At 48.1% G+C, this 19873-nt stretch overlaps 2 protein-coding genes across 3 annotated transcripts in view; one reads left to right on the top strand and one right to left on the bottom strand.

Annotated features, from left to right (window-relative positions):
• Nucleotides 1-16450, bottom strand: part of MICALL2 (MICAL like 2) — a 57465-nt gene extending 41015 nt beyond the window's left edge. The window contains exons 1-2 of one of the 2 annotated variants that reach the window (XM_081169466.1): nucleotides 16178-16450; nucleotides 2721-2769 (exon numbers count right to left, since the gene is read on the bottom strand). In XM_081169466.1, coding sequence (XP_081025592.1) covers nucleotides 2721-2769; nucleotides 16178-16320 — 192 coding nt within the window. In that variant the 5' untranslated portion in view covers nucleotides 16321-16450. The remainder of the gene's footprint in view (nucleotides 1-2720; nucleotides 2770-16177) is intronic. The other variant, XM_081169467.1, reaches the window with a different exon arrangement.
• LOC308573041 (uncharacterized protein) lies at nucleotides 16354-19647 on the top strand (the record flags this gene model as incomplete). Its single annotated transcript, XM_081169716.1, has 2 exons — nucleotides 16354-19062; nucleotides 19107-19647. The coding sequence occupies one exon, from the start codon at nucleotides 16354-16356 to the stop codon at nucleotides 17281-17283; it is 930 nt and encodes a 309-aa protein (XP_081025842.1). The 3' UTR covers nucleotides 17284-19062; nucleotides 19107-19647.
• Nucleotides 19648-19873: the final 226 nt, after the last annotated feature.

Genomic DNA, 19873 nt, shown 5'->3' on the forward strand with positions numbered 1-19873 from the left:
AGGCCCCCGAAAAGTCTCCCACAAGGGCATGAAGCACCGCCATGCTTGGCTGAATTAAAGCCTGGTTTCGGGGCTCAGGAATCAGAGGCAAAACAAGCCCAGAGGCAAAGGGATGTCAGAGTGGCCTCTTTGCGGCATCATCCCAGCGCTCAGCGGAGGGTCAAGTCACTAGTCCTCATGGAAATATTCTCTGGCAGGGGCAGGCTGAGGATGAGGCTTCCGAGGCTCGTGCTGAACTGATTCTGGGCTGAGGCCAAGGAAGCTCTCCTTGGAGAAGCCACAAAATCTGCAGCCCATCTTCTTCAAAAGGCACATTCCATTCTGAATGCATTCATTCATTCATTCATTCATCCAGCCAGCCCACATTCAGATTTCTGGAGCCAGCACAGAGCCGGATGGGTGGTCCGAATGCTGTGCCTCTGTTGGGAAACATCTGTGCAAGACAACAGCTCACTCCCCCACCACCACGCATGCAGAGATCCAGAAATGCAGAGAAAAGCAAATGAGCAGGGCACGGTCCAGTTTCCAAATGGGAAGGCAGAGTCTACGGAGAGGTTGCAAAAAAATAAAATATAGAAGCCAGCGAGGTGCAAGGATAGCAGGGTCAGATTGGAGACTGGGGTGATCTTGCAGACAGTAGCCAGGTTTCTGCAACACGCAGTGAGGATTCACAAATGTTGTATGACAGTATTTTAATCCTTAGAAGCAGATTTTGCTGAGTGATTCTATTGCACCGAACCTTTCAGAATTTTGTTTGTGTGACCCAGGTTCAAATCCTACCCTGCCCATTCAGTCATGAAGCCAATAATAATAATAATAATAATAATAATAATAATAATAATAATAATAATAATAATTTTTATTTATATCCCGCCCGTCCCAGGCGAAGCTCGGCTCAGAGTGGCTAACAACATTAAAGTAATACAGCATTCTAAAATCCATTCATTATAAAATCGGTTCAAATCAAATTAATAGCAACCATTGGGCTAGAGTTCTGTGAAGAATTACCAAAGGAGGGGGTCAGGCTGTGCCTTGGCCAAAGGCCTGGTGGAACAGCTCTGTCTTGCAGGCCCTGCAGAGAGATGTCAAGTCCCACAGGGCCCTAGTCTCTTGTGACAGAGCATTCCACCAGATTGGGGCCACAGCCGAAAAAGCCCTGGCTCTAGTTGAGGCCAGCCTAACCTCTCTGTGGCCTGGGACCTCCAATATGTTTTTGTTTGAAGACCATAAGGTCCTCTGTGGGACATACCAGAAGAGGCGGTCCCGTAGGTATGAGGGTCCTAGGCCATATAGGGCTGGTTAAAACCAGCACCTTAAGCCTGATCCTGTATCCCATCGGGAACCAGTGCAGCTGGTATAGCACTGGGTGAATGTGATCCTGCGGTGAGGACCCAGTAAGGATTCTAGCCGCGGCATTCTGCACCCGCTGGAGTTTCTGGGTCAGTCTCAAGGGCAGCCCCACGTAGAGCGAGTTGCAATAATCAAGCCTGGAGGTGACCGTCGCGTGGATCACAGTGGCTAGGTCAGGGCGAGAGAGGTAAGGAGCCAACTGCTTAGCTTGGCGGAGATGAAAAAATGCCACCTTTGTTGTAGCTGCATCTGCACCTCCATGGAAAGGGAGGTGTCGAAGATTACACCCAAATTCTTAACGGATGGTGCTGGCACTAATTGCACCCCCACAAGAGATGGGAGTTGCCCACCATATCATCCCGACCCAGCCAAAGGACCTCTGTCTTCAAAAGCCTACTGGGCATGTCTATGGCTAACTTACCTCACAGGCTTGCTGTGAAGATAAAACAGGAAGGAGAGCCATCTATACAGTTCCACAGTCCTCAGAAAAAGGTGTGTGTGTGTTTATGTAATATTTATTTGTTTGTTTATTTATTGCATGTCCACCCCACCTTTCTCTTCAAGAAGCTCAAGATAGCAGGCATGGTTCTCCACCTCCTCATTTAATCCGAAAACATCCCTGTGAGGTAGGTTAGGCTGAAAGGCAGTGACTGAACCCCAAGGTCACTCAGGAAGCTTCATGGCCATGTGGGGATTTGAACCCTGTTCTCCCAGGTCCTAGTCCGGCCTCTCCACTTGCCTCACAGAGACACATTTCCCCAAATCCATGTGGATACGCTTATTCTTCAATCCTTCACCTCTCCCCCTCAAACAAATTATAAACTTGCAAAACCGCCTTGAGGATCTGGGTGTGTATGAGTGTTGGTGACGGCACGTGCATTGGCCAATAGACACCCCTCGCGTCTAGCTTTTCCCTCGCTGCACTTGACCACATTGGAAATCTTGCAGAACTGGTTTTTCAGAGCCTGGACAGAAAAGGGCGGCACTCTATGTCCTGAACAGTAAAGGATATTTTCTACACTAGCCCACGGCTCAAACAAATTCCTGATTTTCTTCTCTGGCAACATGGCAAACGAGTGGCAGCCTTTGGTTCGATTCAGGGCACATTGCCAAGCCTTTTGTACAAAGTGGCAAACGTCGATTAAACAGGTACAGATGGAGGAGTGTTTGAATTGACCCAAAGGCTGCCAGATGCAGGCAGAATGGAAGAAGGGTTAAGTTTCTTGGCACGCTGTCTTAATTTATGGTCCGTTTGTTTTGATCTAATCTGTCCAGGGCCAAAGCATGGGGCAGAGAGGAGGGGCAGAGAGGCACCCTGAGGGCACAGAAAACATGACGTCACAGCAGGAAGCAGAACTGGAAAATCTTACCAACTGGTTGTTTTCGTAGATGTTTTCTTTGCTCAGAGCATCAAAGTTTCTGGAAAAGAAGGTAAAAGAGAAGGGAGGTTTAAGCCAAACAAGTGAGACCGGGCACCGAGAACTTTATTCCGCTGGAGAGTGGAGCATGCGATCCTGCCGGGTGCAGGGATCTGAGTTTCAATTGTCGCATCCAGCAGGATCGAACCCTCAGCTCACCAGCTCCGCTCACCACTTAGGGCGCCGTGATCTTGCACGATTTCCTCAGCGTTTCCCCCGCGGCTGCGATCTTGTGCATTTTGAGGTGCCATGCCTGAAAAGCACTTTTTCTTTTTTCTTTTTTAATGAATATTTATTGAATTTTCACAAATTATAAAAGCACACATATTACACAAAACAAACATACACACACATAAACAAACATGTACAATTTCAAATCCTCTTTTTTCTTAAACCTTGCTTCACCGACTTCCCCATACCTCCCCTTTCTGCATTCCAATTTCCAAATTTGTTTCAGCAAATCCTCCCCTTAAATCTTTTTCAGCTGTAATCCCTTACTTTCTATAACCACAACATTTTAACACTCATTAATTTTACAATATTTGTTAAGGTAAATTTTAAATTTCTTCCAATCTTCATCCGCCGTCTCTTTCCCCTGGTCATGGATTCTGCCAGTCATTTCAGCCAGTCCCATGTAGTCTATCACCTTCATCTGCCATTCTTCCAGAGTGGGCAGATCTTGTGTCCTCCAATACTTTGCGATGAGTATTCTTGCTGTTGTTGTTGCGTACATAAAAAAAGTTCTATCTTTCTTTGACACCAATTGGCGGACAATGCCAATGAAAAGCACTTTTTCAGGGAGAGATTGCAGCGTGAAATCACAGCACCCAAAATGGCCCTCATGTTCTGGCTAGGAAAAAAAAGGGAATACGACACCCCAGAATATGGCGTCCTGGTTTCTCCCTTATTGATGCACTGGAGGGTACGAAATGGGGCCTCCTAAGAATTCCCAGCACCCTTAACAAACTATAGCTCCCAGAATTCTTTGCAGGGGGGAAGCCATGCCTGTTTAAAACGGCATGATGCTGGTTTAAACGTATGCTGTAAATGTGGCCAGAGAAGCAGGTAGATACGTTTATTAAAAGCACCTTCCAAACTTGCTGAGGAACATGAACACCCCCAAATCCTATAACCGCCATCCCCAACTCCATGCATCTCCAGAGATCTTGAACTACAACCTCCCTTAAGCCTGAGGAATGCTGGCTTGCACTCGCCTCTGATCTCAGACCAAGCCACAAGCAACCAATTGTCCACTGAGTGGGTGGGTGACTCTGTACAGGAATACCTTGGTTTTCAAATGCCTTGGCACTCATACAACTTGGAACCCAAACACTGCAAACCCGGAAGTAAGTGTTCTGGTTTGCGAACCTTTTTCAGAAGCCGAACATGCTCTGTTTTGAGGGTTACGCTTCCATTTTGAGTACAGTGGTACCTTAGGTTACATACACTTCAGGTTACAAACGCCTCAGGTTACAAACTCCGCTAACCTGGAAGAGTTACCTCAAGTTGAGAACTTTGCCTCAGGATGAGAACGGAAATCGTGTGCCAGCAGCGCAACAACAGCAAGAGGCCCCATTAGTGAACACACGCCTCTAGTTGAGAACAGTTTCAGGTTAAGAACGGACCTCCGGAATGAATTAAGTTCATAACTAGAGGTACCACTATACATGGTTTATTGCTTTCATTTTATGGATCAATGGTCTCGTTAGATAGTAAAATTCATGTTAAATTGCTGTTTTAAGGGTTGTTTTTTAAAGTCTGGAACGGATTAATCCATTTTGCATTACTTTCTATGGGAAAGCCCGCCTTGGTTTTGGAACTCTTTGGTTTTGGAACGGACTTCTGGAACGGATTAGGTTTGAGAACCAAGGTACCACTGTACTGGGAAGAACTGGGTACAGAGAGCTAGCAGTAGCAGGCCTTTTCCACAGCGGTTTTAGGGAAGCATGACTCAGGACCGAAGAGTCATCAAAAATCAGCTTGAGAACACATTTCCTCCGAAGGCATAGCTGGTTGGGCAGCGCAGACGCCGCAAAGCAGCCAAAAAAAACACGCTGATCTTTGCTCTTTATTACTCCGGCTCAAGACTTGAAAGGAAATCATCACCACCGGAGCTTTCAGTTTATAATCCTGCTGCAATTTGGAGGCAGCGCCCTCGCTTTCTCTTTCATTTCTACCTGGGCATTAACCTTAAGACCCACCTGGCAGGTGCAAAGTTCGGCATGCAAACACAGAGGTTGGACACGGGAGGAAAGTCCCCTGCCGGCTTGCGTGTCCAGCCACAGATAAGGACACTAGAGCAAGACACTAGAGCGATAAAAGGAGAGGTAGAAGAGATGGAAAGAAGATAAAGTCCCTGCCAGAGAAGAATGGCGGATGAAGTTGATGGACTATGCTGAAATGGCTAAAATGACCGGAAGAATCAGAAATCAGGAAGACGTTTCCAATAGTTTGACCAGCTGTGCAATGGTTAGACCAGGCTTCCTCAACCTCAGCCCTACAGATGTTTTGAGACTACAATTCCCATCATCCCTGACCACAGGTCCTGCTAGCTAGGGATCATGGGAGGTGTAGGCCAAAAACATCTGGAGGGCCGAGGTTGAGGAAGCCTGGGTTAGAGGATTGAATCCTGCTTCAAAACCCTACTCAGCCACGAAGTTCACTGGCTGGCCTCAGGCCATTTGTTCAATCACAGTCTATCCTACTTGGCAGGGCTGTTGTTGAGGACAAAACAGAGAAGGGTCCAGAGGAAAAGTGGGGTACAAATACAGTAAATGAAACCATAATGGCAAACAAGTAGCAGTCCTAGCATGTTAATTATTATTATTATTATTATTATTATTATTATTATTATTATTTATTTATTTATTTATTTATTTATTTATTCCCCAGCCACTCTGGGTGGCTTTCAACAGAATATTAAAATTAAAAGCTTCCCTAAACAGGGCTGCCTTCAGATGTCTTCTAAAAGTCTGGTAGTTGTTCTCTTTGACATCTGGTGGGAGGATGTTCCACAGGGAGGGTGCCACTACCGAGAAGGCCCTCTGCCTGGTTCCCTGTAACCTCACTTCTCACAGCGAGGGAACTGCTAGAAGACCCTCGAAGGTGGACCTCAGTGTCCGGGCAGAACGATGGGGGTGGAGACGCTCCTTCAGGTATACTGGACCGAGGCCGTTTAGGGTGTTAAAGGTCAGCACCAACACTTTGAATTGTGCTCAAAAATGTACTGGGAGCCAGTGTAGGTCTTTCAAAACCGGTGTTATGTGGTCTCGGCGGCTGCTCCCAAGCCACCAGTCTAGCTGCCGCATTCTGGATGAGTTGTAGCTTCCAGGTCACCTTCAAAGGTCGCCCCACATAGAGCACAAACTGAATTCACTAGTCCCATCTTACGTGACGTTTTCACATTGCTACTGTTGCTCTCCAGTTTTCTGAACTGCCCTTTGCTGGAATGTGAGTTTATCCTTTCCTGTACATGAACACAATGCAGATGAAGAGAAGCTGGAAACAGTTGCTCAGTTGTCCTCCGCTCCCCCAAAGGATCCTGCCCATACTTGCATCTCAGCTCAGGGCAAGGAAGGACAAGGGGTCTGAGGCTGACCCTGAGTCTCTGACCCCCACATGCCTGTGGCAAGTTTCCAGCATCTCCATATCAACATCCTGGGAAAGGCTTGACCTGTTGATTTCTGCCTGTTGTGCAAAAAGCCCCACTCTGTAGAAGCCAAGCGATTTCCTCAAGGGCATGCGGTCTCCTCTATCATTTCACAGCTGCTTTAAAAAAGGAAATTTTTGCAAGCTGTAGGAAAGGGGAGAAGCGGCACATAATAAAATTCCCCCCTCCAAATTCTACACAACTATTAAAGGCGCAGGAGGTCAAACAAACCTGCCTGGTGCAGTAATGAAACTGGAGTGGAAATCTATTCAAGATGTTTTATAGCTGGTCCTTAACACCTACCAAAATAGCTACCATGTATAAGACAAAAACAAATCTGTGCTGGAGGTGTGGTAAAACAGAGGGGACACTTATACATGTTTGGTGGACCTGTGAAAAAAATCAAAAGCTTCTGGAATATAGTACAGTGGTACCTCGGGTTACATACGCTTCAGGTTACATATGCTTCAGGTTACAGACTCCGCTAACCGAGAAATAGTGCTTCAGGTTAAGAACTTTGCTTCAGGATGAGAACAGAAATTGTGCTCCGGCGGCGCAGCGGCAGCGGGAGGCCCTATTAGCTAAAGTGGTGCTTCAGGTTAAGAACAGTTTCAGGTTAAGAACGCACCTCCGGAACGAATTAAGTACTTAACCCGAGGAACCACTGTATATGAGCTTAAAAAAATGTTTCAGTATAACTTTATGAAAAATACAGAAGCTTTTCCACCAGGGATAACAGACACAGGTATAGCAAGAGAAGATCAGAAAATATTCCTCTATGCCACAGGAGCGGCAAGGATCCTAATTGCTAAAAACTGGAAAAAAGAATTTGTGCCAACAAAAAAGGAAAGGCAAGGCAAACTGTTAGAGTATATTGAACTGGCTAGATTGACAGAGGCAATTAGTAATGAAACTGGAGTGGAAATGAAGGGAAAGCAGGGAGAAGGGAGGGGAACCCCCGTATCCTCAGAACAACACAGGGGGAGTGAAAAAAGGATTCCCGCTGCCACAGTTTGAAAGGAAAGTTGATTCCCTGGCCAGGAAGAGAACAGGAGGCAGAGAAGTTCAAGGAAATGCCTGAGGGAGGTGGGAGGGGCTGGCAGGAAGCAGGAAGAGATACATGAGAAGGGGAAAAGGAGGGTAAATAATGAAGAGACAAAGGCCACTTGGCACTATAAATAAAGGGCCGTGATGCCACTTTAAACAGCTGTGGTTTCATAGAATCATAGAACTGGGGAGGGAACCCAAAGGTCATCTAGTCCAACCCCCGGCAATGCAGGAATCTCAACTCAATCTTATAGGACAGATGGCCGTCCAACCTCTTATTAAAAACCCCCAATGAAGGTTATGAAGATATGGAGATAAAGAGGAGCTCAGCCGCCTCTCCTGGCTCGGGTGCCGCTGACTCAGGACAGAGGCAGGAAAGTACTTTGCCTTCTCTACGGTTTCAGTGGACTCACTTTTACTTCTGGATCCTCAGCACAAGAGATTTTTCCTTCCTCCGCTCACAAATCGGCTTCAGGTCAGCTTCCAGTGCAGCTCCTCAAAGAATCCTGGGAGCTGTGGTTTTATAGGGTGCTGAGAGTCGCTGGGAGACCCCTCTGTTGCCCTCGCACAGCTGCAGACAATCTTAATTGGCTACGAGTGATAGCCAAAGAAGAAAGAAGAAGTAGCAGTTCCCAGAGTGGTTCAACAACCAATCCCTCTTCCCAAGGAAATCTGGGAATTGTAGCTCCCTCACTACATGGGAATAATCATACTGGTCTACTTTGCAGGGTCGCTGTAAAGATTATCAGGAAAAAGTATGTGAATTGCTCCCAGCACTCAGCTCTTAAGGTAGATTTGCGGTGTGTGCATGTCAAACATTGGAGGCAATGACTTCAGCTCGTCCATGATAATATGACAGCAGCAATCACAGATAACAATGGCTCTCAGTGAACCATTCACAGTGGCATCAGGTGTTAAACAGGGTTGTGTTATCACCCCAACTCTATTTATTATTTTCATCGCCATGATCCTACCCTTTGTCAAATGGAAACTCCCCACCGGAGTAGAAATAATATATTGAACAGATGGAAAGCTCTTTAAGCTGAATAGGCTGAAAGCAAAGAATAAGCTTACCATAACCTCCGTCATAGAGCTTTAGTATGCTGATGACAACGTAGTGTGTGCACACTCAGAGGATGACCTCCAAACCATCCTGAATATCTTCGCAGAAGCTTATGGAAATCTTGGCCTATTGCTCAACATCCAAAAAACCAAAGTGCTGCACCAACAAGCACAAAACAACCCCTCCGCAGTGTCACAAATCCAGCGCAATGGTGTAACGTTGGAAAGTGTTGGTCACTTCTCCTGCCTGGGGAGTTAACTTTCCACAAGGGCCGACATTCATGCCGAAACTCAGCATCACCTCAGCTCTGCAAGCACAGCTTTCTTCCGATCGAAGTGCAGAGTCTATGAGGACTGGGACATTCGTAGGGAAACCAAAATGCTTGTTTACAAAGCAACCGGGTGCCTTCATCAACCTGGTGCCCTGGACCACAAATCCCCCCCCCCCCGTGTTTGTTGGGGCTTTTGGGAGGCAACAGAACAAAATACGCTTTTGGGGGGAGCAGCAAGCTGGTAAATGATCTTTTACCGCAACTTAAGAAACAGCATAGAGAGGGTCACAGAAGCCGCCCCACCAAAGCCCACTCCCTATTAACACCAGAGATATGTCTGCATCAAAATCCTGCTCAAGTTCACCCAAAAGTCTCCTCCCCACAAAAAAAATATATCTTGCCCTCTATATCCATTATGCAAATCAGACCAGTGGGCAGAATTGACTCAGCTTCTGCTGGTCGTATTGAACAGGCGAGAAGCCACACGGGGCGCTCAGGTCCCATGCTTGTGAAACACGGACCACTTATAAGAGCCAGTGTGGTGTAGTGATTAAGAGTGGTAGACTTGTAATCTGGGGAACCGGGTTCGCGTCCCCGCTCCTCCACATGCAGCTGCTGGGTGACCTTGGGCCAGTCACACTTCTCTGAAGTCTCTCAGCCCCACTCACCTCACAGAGTGTTTGTTTTGGGGGAGGAAGGGAAAGGAGAATGTCAGCCGCTTTGAGACTCCATAGGGTAGTGATAAAGTGGGATATCAAATCCAAACTCCTCTTCTTCATCATCTCCAACTCCTCGAAAGATTCCATCAACGGTGTCTCCGAAAAAGTTTACACATGATACGGAACGGAAGGGGGGGGCTCCTTTCCCCCTTCCTTCTAGAAACATCCGAGGCCCCGCTTATTCCTATGGCCCCGCTTTAGCCAATCACAGCCATGCATTCGTCCTGCAGAAGCTAGCTCAGGGAGCTCCTGCACGCCTCATTTCACCCCAACGTCAAAATCCTGTTACAATGTATCCATTCTGTTTCTGCTTTTGCCCTATAGTACAGAATGGGTTTGAAATCATTGAAATCTTTAGAAATTGATATAAAATCAACCGTAACTCCGATTTCTTCGCTCTCGGTGTCATTCAACTCAGTTCCCCGTGGACTCCATGATGCTATCCCTACTTCCATAATCCCCGAAGCAGCAGGTCACGTACGCAGGAACTTCTTAATCCTGTCAGATCGTTTTGCCAAACCTTTCCTCTAGGCAATATTAGGTGGCAGACGATGCATATCTCTGACCCATTGTCTTGCCACCACCGGTACTCAATAAATGTGTATCTATGTATATTTCCCGCTCCGCATGTCCCCCCTCCCTCATCCGAGAATGCTAATTAATGTAATCCCACCTTTTCATAATGTATTCATGACGTGTAAAGTATATTCATGATGTAACTTGCGAAACCCAACCTTCCCATAATGTATTCGTGACGTTTCATGCACTGTATTCTGGGATATGGAGGGAAATTTCAAAAGTTCATGTCACCCCTTTCTCTGGGTTCAATCTCGCCTTGAACCTGTTGCGCAATAAACTTGGACCTTCTGCAGTTTGCTCCTGTGTCCGGCTGAGCTCATTTTCTTCCGCAGGGACCCACGGACTTAGTCCGATGAGCTGGGTGGCAGAGTAACCCCGCACCCAGATTTTTCCGTAACAACACATCACTGGGGAAGACAGGCAAACTAATGCCAGTGTACTGGATGAAGCAAAGATCTCCAGTGTCGAAGCGATGATGCTTCAACATCAACTTCGTTGGACTGGTCATGTTGTGCGGATGCCTGATGATCATCTTCCAAAGCAACTACTCTATTCCGAACTTAAAAATGGAAAGCGTAATGCTGGTGGGTCAACAAAAGAGGGTTAAAGACTCTTCTCAATGCAAATCTAAAAAAATGTAGTATAAACACCGACAACTGGGAAACACTGGCCTGCGAGCGCTCCAATTGGAGAACGGCCTTTACCAAAGGTGTCATGGGCTTTGAAGATGCTGGAACTCAGGACGCAAGGGAGAAACGTGCTATGTGGAAGGCACGCTTGGCAAACCCTCACTGTGATCAACTCCTGTCCGGAAACCTATGTCCCCACTGTGGAAGGACAAGTGGATCCAGAACTGGCCTCCACAGTCACTTGCGGACTCACTGTTAAAACCGTGTTTATGGAAGACAATCTTACTCGGCTAGAGTATTCCTGTCAAGATTCAACAGGCACTTTCCAGAAACAGGTGAAGACACTTTTGATCCGACAGATAGATAAAGGGGCCTTTTACACTATGCTTCACTGGGATTTTAATCGTGTTGTGTTTTTTTAACAGTTTTTAATTATGTTATGTGCAAATCACCTTGGGACAGTGGTTTAGAAGGTGATTAACCAATTGTAAAAATACCAAGGCAGGGGCTAGCCGCAGATTCTGTTTCACTTCTCTCCTCCGACCCTCTCGCCTGCTTTTCCTGAGAAGGATGTGGATGATGTATAAACAGCCAAACATGTGTCAGACCTGTTAGCAAAGCAAGTCAAAACAATAACAGGCGGGCAGGCTTTCCATCTAAACTATTTGCTTTAGCCTCCACATTCCAAGGGGTAAGTTTAGCGTCTGTTTGCTGAGAAATAAACGCTGTTTAAACACAGATGCAATCAAGAGAAAGGATATGGGACGAGAATCCTGGCTTTTTTCCAGGAAGGCTGCATTGCAAAGGTCCAGAATCAGATGGGCTCTTAAGAACAGAGCAAAACTTATTGAATCCATCTGCGGATTTAACAGTGAGAGATGTCTGACTCCAGAACCTCCCTCGGGAGGTGATGAACTCTCCTTCCTCGGAGGTTTTTAAACAGAGGTTGGGTGGTCATCTGTCCTGGATGCTTTAGCTGAGATTCCTGCATTGCAGGGGGGTGGACTAGATGACATTTGGGGGTCTCTTCTGAAATAAAAAATTTAAGGTCTTATATATATATTAAATGTTCATAAATGTACCAACCAAGCACGTACATAGATCAGCACAGGAAGACAGTCCTGAAACCATTTTGACTCCCAAACCGACCGAATGTTTTCTTTGCAAGGAGAGAGGGGATCAGAGAACATTCCCATTGTCTCAGGAATTGGGAAATCACAGTCTCAAAGGAATGGCCAGACTACCAGGAAAGGCAATCAGATAAGGCATTATCAGATAACCTGGCAGATAGGAAAAACAACACCATTCAAATTTCTGTTGTAGACCACCTTTTCTGTGATGTAGGTATGATGTTTGTGGGGGGTGGTCTTGGGTTACACCCCTTCTGTGATGTATGTATGATGTATGGAGGGGTGGTCTTGAGGTCCAGGGAAGGCAATTTAAATTGTCTATATAAGGGTGGGCACACCTTTGTTCTGGGTTCCTCCTCTGTCCTCCTGCGGGTGAGGGGAGCACCCTGTTGCAACAGATCAATAAAGATTCAGGCTTACGAGCTGCTTTGCTTCTCAATATTCTCTGGTTGGCCTCTGTTCTTTTCTCTGACTGATGGAGAACCTGCAAAGGACTCTATAAGGGCTTGATACGGAGGGGGGGGCATGTCTTCTTCACCTCCGTCTTCGCTACAATATATCCATTTATTTCCAATTGTCAATGTCAAAAGGGACTAAAATCTATAAAATTCATAGAAAATCAACGTGCCAATTTGCTCGATTTCTCTAGGACTCCATGACACCTCCCCTGTCCTCCATAATCTCTCAAGCAAGGTGTCAAGACCCTAATCCTGTCAAATCACTCTGCCAAGCCTTTCCTCCGGGCAATGCCAGGTGGCAGACCATGCATACATGGACCATTGTCTTCTCATCAGGTACTTGGGATGTGCTTATCTGCGCATATCTCCAGCTCTGCATAATCCCCCCTCCCTCCTCCGTATGTTAATCCTGTGTAACCCAACCTCTTCTTAATGTATTCATGATGCAACTAGGATGTATTTTGCACTGTATTCTGGGACATGGAGGGAAGTTTCAAAAGTTCATGTCACCCCTTTCTCGCTGTTCAATCTCGCCTTGAACCTGTTGCGCAATAAACTTGGATCTTCTGCAGTTTGCTCCTGTCTCCGGCTGAGCTCATTTTCTTCCGCAGGGACCCGCGGACTTAGTCCGACGAGCTGGGTGGCAGAGTAGCCCCGCACCCAGATTTTACCATAACAGGCTCTTGCGTTCCCCATAAGGGAATAAGGGCAGATTTTTGTTTATTACACTTCCAACTCAACATTTCTACGATTCTTTGACCTGTTGGTGCTGAAGGCAGAGGAGAGGGCTGGGGAGAAGATGCAGCGATGCAGCGAAACCCCTCAGCTGTCTCCTTTCTCATTTCCCACCAGTTCCTTCGTCAGAGTCAGCCACATGGAAGGAAGTGGAAGAAGGGCACATTATGCCACAGTGGCTCAGACAGTCATGCATAACCTCTGAGTTCATTCATCATGTGCATTTGGGGTTTCAACAGGGATGGTGTCATCTGGTGGGCGAAGTTTGGTTGTGAGCGATTCCTTTGTCTGGCCCTGGTTTTGCAGGAGTGGAGGGTGATATAGTGGACCCCCGACAGGCCTGTGGAAAACTTCTTAGTTTTCTTAACTCCCAAGAGAAGGCAATTCCTTTCCTTTGCTTCTTAATATTTGGAATTCCATCCTGCTTTTTGTGGGCGGCAACTGCCAATTTGAATTAATTTTGAAGCTTCGGGAGACAAACGGTGAACTTTTTAGCTTTGGGGGAATGCATGCAGCCCTAGTGTGAATCTAGGGCAAAACAGGGGGTTGAACTTGCTGAAATGGGAGGGGCAAGCTGTGCTGTGCAGCCCCCACTCAGGCACTCCCTATTGCAGCTGATCTCACCAGGGCTTGCTGTGACTGCCGATCAGCTGATTGGACCATCAGCTAGAAGGGGCCATGAGGGTCATCTAGTCCAACCCCCTGAAATGCAAGAATATTTTGCCCAGCGTGTGGCTTGAACCCATGACCCGGAGATTAAAGACCTCATGCTCTACCGACTGCGACATCCAGGATACTCAAGAGGTTCAGAAAAGGGCAACCAAAATTATTGATATTCCACACTAGGGATCATTAGGGAAAAGAGCTGAAAAGAAAAATGCTGGTATCATGACACCGTGATGTAAATCTCAGGTGCAACTGCATTTGGAATTCCGTGTAGGGTTCTGGTCACCTCAACCCAAAAAGGAGACGGAAGAGTTGGAGAAAGTTCAGGAAAAGGCAATGCAGATAATGGAGGGGATGGATCAACAACCTTACAAGGAAAGGCACCAGCATTTGGGAGTTTTTGGTTTAGGGAAAAGGCAAGTTAGAGGGGATAAGATACAAGTTTATAAAAATTAGGCATGGCATGAAGAAAGTGGATAGATAAAAGTTTTGCTCCCTCTCTCAGAATATTAGAGGATATCCAGAGAAACTGAACATTGGAAGGTTCAGGACAGACAAAAATAATTTATCCACATAGCGCATAGTTAAATTGTGAGGTTCCCTACAGCAAAATGTGATAATGGCCACTAACTTGGATGGCTTTTAAAGAAGATTGCAGAAATCCATGAAGGTAAAAGCTATCAGCAGTGACTAGCCATGACAACTCTGTATTATCACTTTTGCTTTTAGGTGAAAAAACTTGTTCAGATCTCACCTCTGTCCTGAATTGGCAAGCCACCCTGTGGGCTTCAGCCAGCACTAATGCCACCCCTACCTCGAAGGGTTGTTGTACGGATTGTCAGGACAAAATTAATGAGCATGTTTTTAAAACCTCCTTTCATCCGGATTGACTCCAGGGCAGGATACAGGTTTGTTTGTCTGTTTTTAAGCACACAAGACGAAACTGAGGGGGAAGGAGCAGGCAAGTACACTTTAAAAGTGCAAAAGAACTTTTCAAAAGCCTGAGCAAACAAAAAGGTGTGGGGTTTTTTTTACTTGGCGCCTAAAAGAGAGCTGTGATGCTGCCAGGTGAGCCTCAGGGGACAGCATCCCATAACAGAGAAAGAAAGCTTCTCTCACTAAGCGCCACCCACTTCGCTTGAAAAGGGAAGGCACAGACAGAGGTGGACATTGGAACATGATTTCAGAACAAAGGCAGATTGATAAGGAAGTTTATTGGATCGACCTGGATGTTTACAGGTTAATGAATGTGAAACTCTATTGCCCAAAGCAGCCTCCTGCAAACTGCTGCCCTCCATAAGTTGTTGGGCTCCAACTCCCATCAGCCCCAGCCAGCATGGCAAATGGCCAGGGGGTGATGGAAGTTGTGGTCCCCAGCATCAGCAATTACTACTACTTAAAGAGAGATATCCCCGCATCGTATTTTCTGATCGGAGCACTTTGACATTTCATCTTATGTAGGAACAACTTTGGACCACAAACCCCAGCTGATCCTGCCTTTTGGAGACATGAAGAAGTTGCCTCCAACTGACACCACCTATATTATTATTATTATTATTATTATTATTATTATTATTATTATTATTATTATTTGCTTTAAATATCCTGCCTTTGCATGGTTCTCCCTGCCTCCTCATTTAATCCTCACAACAGCCCCGTGAAGTAGACCAGGTTGAGAGTAAGTGCCTGTTCCAAGATACAGCTCAGTTGGTTAGAGTGTGGTGTTGATAATGCCAAAGTTGCAGGTTTGATCTCTGTATAGGACAGCTGAGTATTCCTGCATTGCAGGGGGTTAGACTAGATGTCCCTCAGGGTCCCTTCCAACTCTATGATTCTGTGATTTATGGCCAAGGGAACCCTGGTCACTCCCAGGCCTTTGTCCAACACTCTAACCACTGCACTATGCTGGCTTAAGTCTCTGGTAGACTGCATCTGTCCATGGAGGGACCCCTGACCATTAGGTCCAGTTGTGCCCGACTCTAGGGTTGCGGCGCTCATCTTGCTTTACTGGCCAAGGGAGCCGGCGTACAGCTGCCGGGTCATGTGGCCAGCATGACTAAACCACTTCTGGCGAACCAGAGCAGCGCACCGACATGCCATTTACCTTCCCACTGGAGCAGTACCTATTGATCTACTTGCACTTTGACGTGCTTTCGAACTGCTAGGTTGGCAGGAGCAGGGACCGAGCAACGGGAGCTCACCCCGTCGTGGGGATTCAAACCGCCGAAGGTCGGCAAGTCCTAGGCTCTGTGGTTTAACCCACAGCGCCACCCGTGTTCCACTTAGCTATTCCAGCAGACCCTCCTCTGAAAGCTCTACCTGCCAGAAACTTGCCATCCTGCCCTCATCGCCCCCAGCGCTTTGCAAGGGTTCTTTGCACACACACACCAAGTCCTTAATTTCAAGGGGGTGAGACCCTAAGACAACCCATTCCCCAGCTCTCTCTCTCTCTGTAGAACTCACATGAGATCCGGCCTGTGGCGATGAAGGATGGCACAGAAGGCCAAGCCGTCCCGGAAAGAAGTGGTCATGTTGGTGATGCTGACATCCCGGTATCCTTGGCACTGTTGCTTGCACCATTGCTGGAGGGCTTGGATAGCTGCCATCTTGGAGGGGGGCGATGAAAATACGAGGAAGCGATGGAGAAGGAGGAGAGAGCGGTTCAGAGCCCCTCGCCTTGGCTTCTGGGCTGCTCAGCGCAGGGTTGGGGACGCCGGCGGTCTTCCGAAGCGCGCCGCCGTCTAAAGCTCTCCCCGCCCCTATCCAGCCCCCCAAGTCGCCCCGCGCCCTCCTTTTTCCATAGCAGGAGGCGAGGCGAGGAAAGCTGCAGGCAAAACTGTCTGAAATCCCAGGCACACGTGTCTAGCAGCGGGGCAACGCCTGGTGGCCAGCCACGTCGCGCGTTCCAAAATGTGCCAAATTGTTGTGGGGCGCGGGGCGGGCACTCTGTGCGAGAGACCCTCCCCAAATCCGGCGCCCGGGAAGAGCAGCGCCGGCGCAAATCTAGTCCCGCTCCCGATCGGTGGAACGGAAAGCGGCCGCGGCGCTTCCGACGTGCGCCAAGACGCACAACCTCTCCAAAAAGTACACCAAAGGCGCCCGTAGGAGCGGGCGGCCGGCCGGGCGGAGGGAGCCCCGTAAGGAGCGATCGCGTCGGGGAGGCTCCGCCGGGAAAGCCGGAGAAACTCCAGCCTCCGGATCTGTGGGAAAGAGGAGGCGGGGAGGGAAAAGGAAAACTTCGGCGGCGGGGGGAGCCGGGGAGCCAATGGCCGAGCCTGGAGCGCAGGAGGGCGGGGAGCGGGACTAGACGAGCCGAACTCCGCCTCCCGGACCTCCCCGCTCTGCCCTTCCTCGCTGCTGTCGGGCCTCCAGCGGCGATCTTCTGCGTGCTTACTCTCCGGTGCGCTCCGGAGTGGTCCAGTGGGGTGTCCTGGCCTGATCCTATACATGTTTGTTCTGGAGTAAGGCGCGCTTTGCGCAGTTGGGAGGATCGGGTCCCTGCAAAGGATCCACAATGGTGGGGCGAGCGGTCATATCCGGATTCCACTTTCTCAGAAATAAGCTTCTAGAGTCCTATATAGGACGTCCAGCCCGATCCTGTTGTCCAACAGGAAGACGATCTAGATCATTTATGATTTTTAAAACACAGGACTGGCTTGGGGGAGCTGTCCATTTATTCCTACTTTTGGCTTCCTGCTTCTTAAAGGTAAAGGGTAAAGGGACCCCTGACCATCAGGTCCAGTCGTGGCCGACTCTGGGGTTGCGGCGCTCATCTCGCTTTATTGGCCGAGGGAGCCAGCATACAGCTTCCGGGTCATGTGGCCAGCATGACTAAGCCGCTTCTGGCGAACCAGAGCAGCTCACGGAAACGCCGTTTACCTTCCCGCCAGAGCGGTACCTATTGATCTACTTGCACTTTGACATGCTTTCAAACTGCTAGGTTGGCAGGAGCAGGGACCGAGCAACGGGAGCTCACCCTGTCGTGGGGATTCGAACCGCCGACCTTCTGATCGGCAAGCCCTAGGCTCTGTGGTTTAACCCACAGCGCCACCCACTTCTTAAGCAGTTCCTAATCCATAAGAGGGCCTCTGCTCTTATCCTCTGTTTTTTGCACCTCTGGAGACAATGGAGAAGTGCTCCTTCCTGGCTAAAGTCAAACTGTTGGAGAGTTACAGCGCCTGCCGTGGCTGTAGAGACCGATAGGGGAGAGACATGTTTTGTTGCAGCTGGGACACATGAAAGTGTCCAGTTGTGCTGCTGCAAATGCACCAGGGCGATTCTTCTCTCTGCTCCTCCCAGCGGTCATTCCTCCTCTGGTCACTGCTGTGGATGCACAACTTGACTGCTCTTGTCTCCAGGGGATTCCCGCAGAAATCTCCTAAAACAGACGGTTGCCAACAACTACAAAATAGTATCTTTAGCAATGCTTTTCAACCAAGACTGACACTACCCCACCCCACAAGTACACTATATAAAAGCATATAAGCCTTACCCCCTCCCCCTTCCTCTCCCCCCTCTTCTTCTCCAGCCTTATACTGTACTCAGCACTAATGTTTCATAACAAATGTCACTGGTCTGTGAGAAATCCTGAAAAAAGAGTCAAGGCATGTGCTTTTGCAAACCAAGGAGATCTTTAATCAACAACAACAGCAATGCTTTCCAACCCATTTCACCAGAACAGACACTAAGCTAACCAGCCTGTGATTTCCCCCTGGAAATTCCCCACTGGATCCCTTTAAAAAAAAAAAAAAAAAGCTTTTTCATTGGCCACTTACCAGTCCTCAAGTTTGGAAGCCGATCTTGGGGACAAATTACATATTTTTGTAAGGAGATAAGCGGTTTTTGCATCAGAGTTCTTTCTAAAGATTCTCTCTAATACATGGAGAGGCAAACTAAGGCCGAGGGGCCGGATCTGGCCCTATCGCCTTCTCAATCCGGCCTGTGGATGGTCCAGGAATCAACGTGTTTTTACATGAGTAGAATGTGTCCTTTTATTTAAAATGCATCTCTGGGTTATTTGTGGGGCCTGCCTGGTGTTTGTACATGAGTAGAATGTGTGCTTTTATTTAAAATGCATCTCCGGATAATTTGTGGGGCATTCGTTCATTTATTTCCCCAAAATATAGTCCGGCCCCCCCCACAAGGTCTGAGGAACAGTGGACCAGCCCCCTGCTGAAAAGGTTTGCTGACCCCTGCTCTAAGAGGATGCCTCCCGGACCCAGCAATCTGCCGGGCTTTAATTTGCCAAGGAGGCCCCAAACTCCCCTCAAAGGTCTGCCAAAACAAATAAGGGTTTCCTGAGGGTGGCAGAACCCAAACAGAAAGGGTGTGTGTGTGTGTGTGTGTGTGTGTGTGTGTGTGTGTGTGTGTGTGTGTGTGTGTGCCAGGGCAGGTAGCAAGGAAGGAGGTGCAAGGCCTGCCCTCCTCACCTGCGCTGAGTCCACTTCCAATACTCTTGCTTTCAACGCAAAAGGAGTTGGGAAGATCGGAGAACAGGAAGCTTCTACTGAGGCAAACCCCCTGGTCCATCTAGCTAAGAACTGCCTACTCTTGACTGGTAGCAGCGCTGCAAGGTTTCAGGCACAGCCCTGCTTTGGGACCTTCTGTCTACAAAGCGGATTTTCTGACACTGAGCCACAGCCCTTCACCTTCTAAACAGGTGACAGTCCCTACCATCCTCTCTGAAATTGAGGACACCCCACACACATTGCCCCCAAATAGGGATTCACTGATCAGTGTTATGGGCAACGGGCATGGCTGATTTGCTTGTTAGGTAAAGGTAAAGGGACCCCTGACCATTAGGTCCAGTCGTGGCCGACTCTGGGGTTGCGGTGCTCATCTCGCTTTACTGGCTGAGGGAGCCGGCGTACAGCTTCCGGGTCATGCGGCCAGCATGACTAAGCTGCTTCTGGCGAACCAGAGCAGCGCACGGAAACGCCATTTACCTCCCCGCTGGAGCGGTAACTATTGATCTACTTGCACTTTGACGTGCTTTCGAACTGCTAAATTGGCAGGAGCAGGGACCGAGCAACGGGAGCTCACCCCATCACGGGGATTCAAACCGCCAACCTTCTGATCAGCAAGTCCTAGGCTCTGTGGTTTAACCCATAGCACCACCCACGTCCCTGATTTGCTTGTTAACAATGGCTAAATGAGCTA

Source organism: Podarcis bocagei, assembly GCF_964188305.1.
Source record: "Podarcis bocagei genome assembly, chromosome: 14".
Lineage (NCBI taxonomy): Eukaryota > Metazoa > Chordata > Lepidosauria > Squamata > Lacertidae > Podarcis > Podarcis bocagei.